The 12,081-nt window shown below is 38.6% G+C and overlaps 1 protein-coding gene across 1 annotated transcript in view; it reads right to left on the bottom strand.

The window, feature by feature from the left end:
* LOC104539525 (ecto-NOX disulfide-thiol exchanger 1-like) overlaps positions 1 to 8,773 on the bottom strand; it is a gene marked incomplete at its 5' end in the record, with an annotated part of 40,841 nt that extends 32,068 nt beyond the window's left edge. The window contains one exon of the mRNA XM_010183080.1: positions 8,589 to 8,773. Within this exon, the coding sequence (XP_010181382.1) occupies positions 8,589 to 8,773 (185 nt within the window). The remainder of the gene's footprint in view (positions 1 to 8,588) is intronic.
* Positions 8,774 to 12,081: the final 3,308 nt, after the last annotated feature.

Genomic DNA, 12,081 nt, shown 5'->3' with positions numbered 1-12,081 from the left:
TATATGAGAAGCCCTAAAGGGAAAGTAATAGCTTGCTGTTATGTACCACTGTGCAGCCATGAAATATTCCTTCTCTTTCCTCTCCTCCTCCCTTCCCACAGTTCTTCATTGCTCCTCAGAAGGCAGTGTTACATGTGTACATTTAAATATAAATTATGGACATATCCAGAAGTGTGGTTACACACCTAGCCTAGCAGGAGAGTGAAGAGGCTCAGAAGGAAAGCATGGTTTCCAGCATGAAACCATCCACTTGGCACGCTAAGAAAAGGGAGGCAGATCGAAAGTGACCACAGGGCCAGAGGCTGTACTTAAGATGCTGTAAGGCTGATGGAATAATGAAAAAGCAAAACCAGCATTTGCCACAAGCTTAGCAGTTATACTGCTGAATGGTCCTGCCCCTGCTTATTTTGGTTATGGTTTGCTCTATGTCTGCTTGAAACAAAGTATGAAAAGGCTACAAAGACCTTAAAGAAAGCGAAGTAAAGAAGAGTAGTCAAAAGAACACCTCTGAAGTGGGACACTGACTTTGACCCCAGCCTGTGCAGGGCAGTTTCAGCAAACCTACTGCCTATAAAGAATATATCCCTATACTGGAAAAAATGGGGAGATCTGGTTCACTAGGTGCCTAGAATAAAGGCAAAACATATATGCTTCAAACAGGCAGGTGTATGCCAAACAAGGCTGACTTTTTCAGTCCCAGTGAAACCAAGGCTTTTACACTTAACAGTAACCCCAGGAAGCAGTTCTCACTTGTGCCAAAGTTCAGTCCTTTCCCCGAAACTACACTAGAATCAGAGATCTAAAAAGTATGAAATCACAGGTGTTGAAAGGCCTGCAGAGTTCACCCAAAAATTAGAACACTCTGTTATGCTAGCAGTTTCTGAGGGTTTATTCTCCTTTTTTTCTCCCCAAGTAAAACCTTGCTCTGTCTTTTTAACTTTATTTATAGAAATAAAAATAAGTTAGTGTTTGTGAAATGGTAAAGGACAAAAATCAATAACACAATAAGTGTTTCAAAATTCTTAGAAGCTGCTCACAAATAGAGAGGGGAAGGACAGTAAATATTTCTTTTCAGAATCCTTTTTAGGTAGAAGGAAAAGAAATAATGAATCAAAATGAAATCTCAGGTACACAACCAAGTGCAAAATAAAAATATAAATCCCTCTGCCAGTACTTCCATGGACTGTCTCAAAGAGTGTTTTTCTCTTTTTGTAAGACAGAAAAGATTTCATATCAGAAATGGCCAGCACATGGCAGGCTTGAATAATGAGAAAGTGACTTCCCAGCAGAGCAAATATGCATTAGTAACAAGATGCTGATGAGGCCAGAAAAATCACCAAGGAAACAGGAGAATGTGAAAGACAAGTCAAAGAAGCTTTAGAAATGAGCCCCCGGGGAAGTTAGCCATGTTGAGGCAGTAAAGGCAACATACAAGCCATCCTAATGTATGACAAGGTATTATTAAAATAAAGAGTATGATTGCGGCTTTTTCTTAAGGGATTATAAAGAAACACAGTGTAATAGCGCAATGTTTCTGATCTCTCCTACCTCTCAGGGACCGTCTGTGTCACAGGAACTTCATGGATGACATTATTTGGATGGATCATGGGATTTGCATGAAGAGAGAGTCCAAGCACTGACTCCCCTGCCCTGGGCTGGTGAAGAGCTGCACATGGATCAACATCACAGCTCATGCTTTTTGGGAAGCCACCTGCTAAGAGAGTTTTCCTGGCTTTCTGTTGGAAATATTTTACGTATTGTGAAGGAGAAGACCTGACACATTTTAATTAGAAGAATGACATTAGGGAAGAGAATCAATTTACCCAGTGTAATTCCCATTGAAACACAATTCCTAGTAGTGGAAGCAGAGTTCCTAGTAATGATAGTATCAAACACATTTGGAAACTATGTAATCAGCAAGCCAATGCTATTAATTAAGAACTTTTAAAGAATTCATGTAAGATGACTGGCCTGCAAAAGTTATGAGATTTGTCCTTCACCATAGTAGACTATACAAGTGTGTTAATGAAGATATTCATTGATATCTTTCATATTTTAAATAAAATGTGTGCACCCGATTATTTCTCTCTGAAGTATTTATTCTTGCTGCCATTCTTTACCAACAGTAGAAGGCAAAAAGATGCAACCCTTCACCACCTTACACTAGAACAGCTATTGACAATATGGCGTGTAAAACAACTGTGGGCCCTCATTTACACTTCCCCTAATAATGTTGAAGTGATGGTGGCAGAAGTGGGAAATTAAATACTGCTTTCAATAAAGAAAGGTTGTTAAACACAGAGGAGAACCCATTTGGCTTGTCTGAGATCTGGTAAATAATTAGCACTTAATTGCCAGCTGCTCTTTTTTTGTTTGTTTTAATATAATCAACAAGAGTAAACATTTTCTGGAAGTTTGACCATGTAGTGTACTCTTTGGAGCCTTATAAAGCTCAAGAGAACAAAAATAATACTTATGGGAACACGTCCTGGGCACAGACATACTTCTTAACCAGTTTCCAAATATCAACCTTAGGGTGAGAAGAGACAGGCCTGGAAGTGAACATCTGGATATTGGGTCCAGTCCCTTGCATTTAATCTTTTATCAATTCTCTATAAAATTATCAGTGTTGATCAATATTGCCATCACTACTCCAGTGCCACTTTTACAGGAAAACAGAAAGATCTAACTGGAATTCATTCTGCAAGAGTAGTAATAAAAAACATTTCCAACTTAATTATTCTGAACTGTTTATTCAGCAGGTAAAATGCAAATACAAGGGGTAATGTTTTTTTCTCTTTTATTTACTCTTCTCTCTAATTCTGCATTTGGAGAAGAATCAGTTTATAGTTGTGCATACATACATTGGGTGTGTTGTATGCTGAATAGATGTTTGGTGAGGAAAAGGTGGGTGGATAAAAAAAGAGACTACAAATCTCCTCTGCATTTACACTATATCAATAAATATAGCCATAACATGCTCCATCTATTCAACAATGATGTTAATTTCAGCGCTAAACTGCTACTGGAACCTGCATGTTTAAAAGTAAATGGTTGCTAAAATGGTCATGGCACTCACATGGCACGGCAATTTTCAGACACAGCATATGTGTCTGTGACTCCTGACATTTCAGAGAGTGACAGTTAACAACATCTGTGAAGGATCTGAGAGCTGCAGACCTAAATGCTAGCTGAGGCTTATTGGAATTTAATAAATGGTAGATTGGTTACAACAGTGATGTGGAAAAGAAGTCTCACGATGACCTATCCTACTAGCTGTTGAAACCTCCTGGACAGAAATCTGCTTTTCCTCCCTGGTCTCACTGAAAGAGAGTGGACCATGGGAATAGTCAGTCCTTCCATTACTTGTATGAGAAAAAACCTCAACTTTTCATATAGAATAGGAAAGACCTGAGCAATGCCATCTTTTCTTCTGGAAAAAAGTTCTGCTAGCTCAGTAAAAACATCTGAAAATGGACTAGCTCTGCTCCAGTGGCAGGAATGGTAGAAATCCAATTCACTAGCTATCCCTTGTTTTTCTACTTGAAATGGTTCCTATACATTAGAGGTATATAATCTTCCTCAAAAAGTTGAGACATGACCCTTGTGCCATCTCACTTAGACCAAAAGGTCCTAATCAAGTTCCCAGTGACTGTACTGTGGGAGCTGTGTGCACTCCATAGTCCTCATCACCAAATGCATACACTGGCCATCCTCCTTTGAGGCTAAAGAGGGAGCTGAAATGCACTCCAGCAGTTCTTCTCACCCTCCTGATCACAGTGGTGAGGCACATCACAGAGCAAACAGTCCTCCTCTGGAGGAACGCTGAAAGCCTGAAATGATTGCTAATCATCTGGCTTTTATGAGATGTGTAAGTTTCAGATTTTACAAGTTAAATGATTAGTAAACTGCAAAAGCTAGTCCTCAGTAGGTGGGAAACGTCAGGAGCAATGTGGCCTTTGCAGCAGGATCTCATGTTGCATATTTAACAGCAATGACAGGAAGGTACAGAAGAGATGATGATTAACTGTGCACTCTCTGCTGCATCAAATGGGGAAGGGTCTCTAAAGTATATGAAGCAAAATACACAGGCGAGCATTTGGGGAATTCCTGGCTTCTCAGTGCTCAGGTGCATAATCTGCATTGCTATTCAAGTGAAATTGACATTGCTTGGGGAAAAAAAGAAGACAAAAGAAGACTTTCATCATGCTGTATCAGAGTGACACCCATCTGGGTCATCAATAGTGTCAGAATATGTTCAGTCTTCCGCTGAGACATCCTGAGCCAACAGAGTTGATGACACCCGCAGACGTGTATCAGTCTTATGTCAGCCCTATGCCTACCACCCACAACTGTTCCTATTGTTCTTGCTTTCCATCCCGAGCACTAATTTTAGGAGAGGCACACCACTCATGCAATAATCTCATGGCTAGGCTTTAATGCAACCCCACTAATGAAGAGGAGCTTGTGCTGTCACTGTGTGTTAGGAGTATGAATATGAGCACAGCACATGAATTGGTGCCTTTAGGGGACTGGGGCAATGAGGTGCCTCTTAAATGTCCCAGATATACCCTGGCATTTCCAATAGCAGAATTGTAGGCACTCATGTGCATTTCCTGGAGAAAACATAGGTAGAAGCATGATTTAAATGGGGATTTATGGATGACACCCTTGCCTGTAGGAGCTTGAATTCAGCCCATCAAGCTCAGGGAGTTGTGAGAGAAAAGAACATTATCACACATTTACATGATGCAGTGAAGCACCATGCAGAATTACCAATCTACTGGCAAATGAACTGGTTCAGGAATCAGTACAGCTATGCAAGTATGGCCCCATAACGTGGCCAATTAAGCCTGACAAAAATGTGGAACTGACTTTTCAATTAGAGAGCCATGCTAAGGGAGGTGTGTTCCATTAGGTAGACTTAGGACTAACTTAAGGAGTAAAACACTGCACTGGTGGCTGTGCTATGGAGGTGGTTAATGAACAATCCTAGACGACCAGTAAAAATCTAAAATTTACTTGAATATGTGCTAATGCATTCTATCTCCTGTGTGGCAAATCGACATTTTCCAAAGGCTTGTAACGATATCAATTTCAGGCAGATTTTATAAAGGATATGGAAACCACATCATTAATTCAATAGCAGCTCACTGTCGAATTCTGAGTCCTTGTTTCAAAGCATGAAGGTGGCAAGTGCATTTCCTCAGGAATTTTCCTTGGTGGACAACAAAGAAGAAAAGTACAGTTTTCTTGCTTTGTTCTTGGAATGGCTGAAACATTTTGATGAGAATTTTTCAAAAGATTTCTGCTTGCTACTCCACATGGAACATGGTTAAAATTTGGATAAATTATATACCCACTGAAAACTGAGTCTTATAATGGCCGGCATTAAGCAAAACTAGTAGGTGATATTTTCCGCATTACCTATAGTCATGTATCTGGTAAAACATTTCAGACAGAGAGACAAGATTTAAAAAATTCTTAGAGCTGTGCTGTGAAGAACTGTAAAAATAGTTACGACTAAAACATCCTTCCTTGTGATCACAGACTTTGTTAGAGAATACCAAACACTGCTGGAAAAACAGCCATTCTCATATAGAAGTAAATTGAAGGCAATACCACCTATGCAGCAGTGACAAGTTAATTCAATTTCCATCTCAAAATCAGGTAAAGTGTATCTCATTTGTTGCCATGGATACAAGACATTATTTCCATTTGTTTGAGATCTCACAGTGGGTATGAAATTAAACTGTGACACATTTTTATGGAGGAAGTTGACTAAGAACCCCATAAGTTCAATGTCATTAGTCCAAAGGACTTTTTTAGACACAATAAATAAGCAGGTTGCTACTACAGCCATAAGATATACTTCATAGGCAAACATGGGTGTGATTTTGCGGATACTACTTCAGATCAGTAGCAGTGATGAAAGAGAATATAAACATTCATTTCATCAGTTCTGCAAATGTGGAAAAGAATCCTGAAACATATCCAGATGGTAGAAGTACATTAAAAATACATTGATGTTGTGTTATCTGCTATTGTTTGGCACCAAATATGTTTACAAAAAAATTCTGGATTCTGAAAATGCATCCACTTTTTTTAAGATAAATTTGCTTTTCAGGCTGCAGCTGGAATCACTTATTCTCTACTTTTCAAAGTTAGAAGAAGAAGAGGTGTATGAAAAAGCAGGGGAGAATGAAGAGGAAAGAACAAGGAAGAATACATTTTTTAAATGCTGACGTATATTCAGGGTTCAAGAATTCAGTGGAATTCAGTTTACCTTGCCTGAAATTAATTTTAATATATACAAAAGGATAAAAGAGAATACAAGTCTTCTTGTTAAATTATTACTACGCAAGTCCTGGCTATATGTTTAATATTTCATAGAGAAACTGATTTCCATAGATGCTGAGCACCTGCTGTACTGATAGATTTTAGCTAAGGTTGTCATCTCTCAACATTTGCAAAACCAAGCTGAGATAAAACAGTCTACCTAAATCAAAACTTTATTTCTAAATATTCATGCATGAAATGCACGAAAAGCACAAAGGTTATGGGACGTCATTACTACAGCTAATCACTGAAATTTAAAACCACCATCCAGCTGCTTAATTGACTGTTAATTTCCCACCTAATATTCTGAACTCCACCTCCTGTGCTTTTCTGTTGTTGCCCTCCTCAGCATATTGTCAGACTGGATTATCTGCAATGTCTTCTCCAGCTCCTTGGGCCATCTCTAATTATATCCCATTGAGAGTTAGTAGGTCTGACCCCAAGATGGCAAACTAGAAAAATTCAGATACTCACAGCAAAATTGTCACGAACATAGAAACTCTCAGAGGAATAGGGACTGCAGTGTCCATTGCTAGCTGAACAGAGAGATAAGTAAGTCACTCTCTGCTATTGACTTGCATTATTAACATTTGCTTGAAGTTACGACAGAAATCTATTTATATTCTACAGACTTGATTACCTTTCATCCAGACCCCAGGTAGGAAATTATAATAATGCAAAAGGAGCATTAGGGCTCTAGCATTTTGATTTAGTAGTATTTTGTGCCCACTTTTGGCTAATTTTAATGGTGAATTAGCACCAGGCTGAAATTTACCACAATATTTATATATGCAGTTAAATTTAATGAAGTCAGTGATATTTAAGCATCCATTAATATAAGGATAAGATTGCGCATAGACCTCAAGCATATCTAAAGTATATTGAATCCTCAAGTATTTCTGATTAATGACTTTATTCCTAAATTCAGGAAAGATTTTATTCCTGAATTATCAAGGAGTTATTTTCTATTTTTCAAATATTTTATTCAGAATAACTACACTGTATCATAAATCATCCTAATTTTGTAAACCTCTGCAGGCTTAAAGGAGTTTAAGTTCATATAAACAGATGCGCAGGCTTCTCTTGTGCTCTTATTTGGTGTTAGATGGGATTTGCAGACTTGTTGGATTCGATGGGTACTGTGATAGCAGTATAATTGCTAGCCCAACCAGGCAGCTCAAATGCAAATGAACGTCTCCTGGTTTTTGCCATCAAAAACCAGCTTAGTACAATCTGGAAGTGGGTACAACTGGTCCCCTTCCGGAATCTAGTAACCACGAGTGACAGGGGAGTGCTCTCGTTGCTTCAGGGCACAGATGAAGGCAAAATTAACCTCTGCAGTGACATCTTGAGAAGCTCTGTTCTAGATGGGAGCCCAAACCAGTGCTGTGGAGTGGGAAGCCACTGCTCTTGCGCTCTGTCACGTAGCAGCTGAATACAAGTGCCTGGGCAGGAAAGAGGTTGTAGGCATGCGTGTTAAATGAGGAGCGCTTATGTGCTAGTGGACACGTCAGATGAAGCAGTGGGGGCAGTCTGGATGTGCTGGCCAAGACTTTCCCAGCACAACATCAGGAGCACACTGACAAATAATGGAGAATCGATAAGATAAACTGAATCCTCCCTACAGGGACACACTGCAGTTTCTGTCTGACTGATGTCAGAGAAAAAGCTTTGTTGCTGCACTAAACCACTTAAAAATTGCCTGAATGAAAAGGTTACATCTATGGATCAGCATAAATGATAAAAGCTCAGGAGAGAGCATTGATATTGCTATCCACTTGCAAATAAGCAGGAGGCTAGTCTAGACAAGCTGGAGATATCTCAATCATTTTCAAACAAGAGTCAGCAGAAAAAAGACAAAGCCAAGAAATGGAGATGCATCTAAAGATACAGATGAATTATAACAAAGGCAGCACTGATCTATGCTACACTGGAAAAACTTTCTCGAACTTTTGTGCAATTGGATTGAGGAGAGCAATAGGGGATGTATTGGAGTAATTTGTTCCTAAATAAACATGCATAAGGAGTTGCTGGAATAATTGATGGACTCACAGTTTATAAAGTCCTAAAATTACTACCCCTAAATATGTCCCCAGTTCCTCCTCCCCTTTCCCCCTGTCTAAAATCCATAAGATTTTGACTCTGAAAATACATCAGGACCTTCATGGCTAATAGTCTTGAGTACAGCACAGCCCCATGGTATCGCTTTCCTAAAAAAGACGACCTGTGCTTCTCTTCCTTAGCAATACCTGCTGCATGCCTTGCATTGTCTGCTGAAGGAACTGCAGCTGCTGGTCCTTCGTAAGGCTTTCTTCTGTTCGAAAAAGCTGTCCTTTCTCCTGTTTCAGGAGTTCCACTTCGTTCCTATAAGCATCCAGCTGCCATCGGAGACTATCGTTCTCTTCCTTTAGCGCATACGCTTGGGCGGCTAGAGCTAAGAGAGAATGAAAATGTGAAGAAATCAGTAAAATGGATTGTTTCCTTACAAATAATGCAGAGGACATTGTCAGGGGAGATGACAACACAGCTGAAAGCCAGCGAGACATTTCAGAGCTGAGACAAGACCCAGCAGAGCTGAAAATCATTAGGTTCTGGCAAAGAGTGTTGCTGGGAAGTTATTTCCTGGGATGGAAGGAGCCATAACGCGACCCTGGGTAATTCAAATGCTACTTGCAATCTGGCTGCTAAATTTAGGCTTATATTCTAGGAAGAAACTGGCACGCAGTCCAAGGGCAAAGCACCTACCAACTTTACAACATTTTCCCAGTGATGTTATAGGAACCGATACAACTGTTCAATAATTATACTGGTGTAGTGGCCAGATGTTCCAATCAGACCTGTGCTAAGGAATTTTGACTACATGAAGTTGCTGGATTTAATCCCATGGGAGAGGAAACACAGAAATTCCTCTCCAACTTCACTTTGAACTACTTCATAGCAATGGTTATGAGGAACCATTTAGACAGAAAAATAATGTAATAGAGTAAAATTATACAAAATGCAAATGCTCAAAAAAAGTGTTGGCACTACAAGAACATTACTACATTAAAGGCATTGAAAGACACTTAAGTCATTTCCTTAGGAAGCTCCATTTGGCCCCTTTTCAATTTAGAATGGCATTTTTATTATCATAACTGATAGCAGGTGTTTGTGAAGAAATCGATTAGTATGCAGGGATGGAAATTACATTTGCCAAATGACTTGCACAGTCTGCAATATAAGCTAAAATTTGTGTAGCAAAAGGCAGAAGGCTATAAAGCATGTACTAGGAACATTATTTAAATAAATTATCCAAACATAAATACATATAGGGAAATGTGGCATTCATTTAGTTTAGGGATGCGGTTATCATCCTATAGAAGATCCCTCTCCTGGCAGTATTTATACTTGGCAGAAGCAGTGGTCATTTGGCATAGCAAACTGCCATGCTATACTATTTTCCTTCTTGGAACCTGGTAACACAACAGCATTACAGAGCAGCTGTAATTAAAAAACAACAATCTACCATAGCCAATTCTATCAACATTTGGTAACTGAAGCACATAACTGATTTACATTCCTGATTAAATTATTTCAGGCTTGGTATCACATAATTCTTTCTTGCCCACCTACAGTAGCAATATGGTTAAACTCCAAATTACAGGAAATTGTATATTAACTCCATTTAATGTTAGCCCTCTCTTGACTAGACCTTCCGCAGAAAGAGTCCCTTGTTCCCCATGATAACATGATTCAACACATTTGTGAAATTATATCAGCACTTAGATAGAATGTCATAATATTTCATTACCAATAAAAATGTTTTATCTTTGGTAGGACAAATCTACCTTTTTCTCTGATAATTTATACTAATTTTATAACAGTACAAATGCATTATACAAAATAAAGCACAGTTAGCTTAGTTATTCAAATACAGACATGGATTGGTTATTGTGCTTAATTTGGATATTCTACAGAATCTCTCTGGAAGATTTAGCATCAGTTACAGTATTGTTATATCAAATTAAATTGTTCTGAAAAGCATGTAATCATCCTTCCATGACAAAATTTACCCTCAAGATATTGCAATGATGAGTCCAATGGGCAAATAAGAGGATGAAATCCGTTTTTTTGTTGTTGGGGTTTTTTTTAGTAAGAGCCAAAAACTACAATAAAATAAAGGAGAAAAAAAAAAGAAGAAAGAGAACAAGTAAATAAAAAACTCAGTCTAACAAAAATGTAATGGTTTGGAAGGGACCTCTAAGGACCATCTAGTTTCAGTCCCTCTGCCATGGGCAGGGACATCCTTCACCAGGTCACATTGCTCAAAGCCCCATCCAATCTGACCTTGCACACTTCCAATGATGGGGCAACTACAACTTCTCTGGGCAACCTGTGCCAGTGTCTCACCACCCTCGTCGTAAAAAAAGGTCTTCCTTATGTCCAATCTAAACCTACCCCCTTTCAGTTTAAAACCATTGCCCTTCGTCCTGTCACTACAGGCCCTGGGTAAAAAGTCTCCCTGCCATCTGTATTTTCTTACTCTTACCAATTCGACTCTCGACCAATTAAATAAAAATAAAAAATTAAATGCATTACTCAATTCCAGAGAGAAACTTTGTACCCTTCTGTTGTCTAAGAGCACAAAGGGAGACCACCGTGGACATATTCAAGTTTTATGGTGGCTTAGGAGGACCACAACCTGTTTGGAGAACTCCTTTTGTCCTTCTGGGTGAGTTCAGGAGATTGAGCGGGACTAGTGACAGCACAAGAAGTCTGCTACAGGTGCAGCAGATTATAGGAAATGGGAAGGGCTACAACACACTGCAAAAGTAAGTAACCTATAGTTGATGAGCCTGTTAGGGTTTAAAAACCAACTCACTCAAATGGAGCAAGTCATATTCTATATAAGCAGTGAAAGCAACCATTGCTTTCCTTTAGAAGTACAATACAGCTTTTTCACTGCTAAAAAATTCAGAGTTGCACTTCAGAGTGTCATTATTTTATTATTTTAACATTAGTTTTACCATACCATGTTAAAACCTACATGCCAATAATTACATTGCAGTTCTACCACAAAGTCCATCCAAGGGCGGGTGCCCTGTTATTCTAATTTCAGAGACTGGAAGACAAAGGCTGTATTTGGAAGAGGTTACAATCTATTTTAAGACAAAATGGAAATATACCAACCAATCAGAAGTGAGAGAATAAAAATACAGGAAAGGTAAGTTTGTGATACGAGGCAGGCTTCTCAGAGGTGTACAATTTCTTATCAACATTATTATACACTCTAGTGATTTTCCTAGCCATTCATAGTAAGCAATTAAAGATGGAGTCCAAGGTAGAAATATGGCCTTAAATAAGGAAAATGCAACACATACAGAAGCAGTAAAACAGAATATTAAATTGTCACATGCTTTTAAATGAATTAATTATAGATAAGAGTCCACAAATGATATGGTACTAAACACATGTAATTCTTTTACTATTTAATTTAAAGCTACAAATAATTATTTTCTAACATGTGCTGATGGAGTGGTTAGCAGAAAAGGAGAGTAAGTCTAAGACAGACATCTGGTGGACCACAGGGGCTCTAGCTTTTTCATCACTGGGTAGCTGTTTTAAATGAAATCAGGAACATTCTGTGTTGACCTAAAATAACGATAATTTTAAGATATTTTAGTGCACTAAAATGAAAACAATTCTGGATTCAGACCAATGTCTCTTTTGATTCCAAACAAAACAGCTATTATATAGAAAAAT

The sequence above is a fragment of the Mesitornis unicolor genome, unplaced genomic scaffold, assembly GCF_000695765.1.
Source record: "Mesitornis unicolor isolate BGI_N332 unplaced genomic scaffold, ASM69576v1 scaffold47664, whole genome shotgun sequence".
Lineage (NCBI taxonomy): Eukaryota > Metazoa > Chordata > Aves > Mesitornithiformes > Mesitornithidae > Mesitornis > Mesitornis unicolor.
The sequence above is the reverse complement of the archived record's forward strand: the minus strand, read 5'-3'. Positions and strand labels throughout refer to the sequence as shown.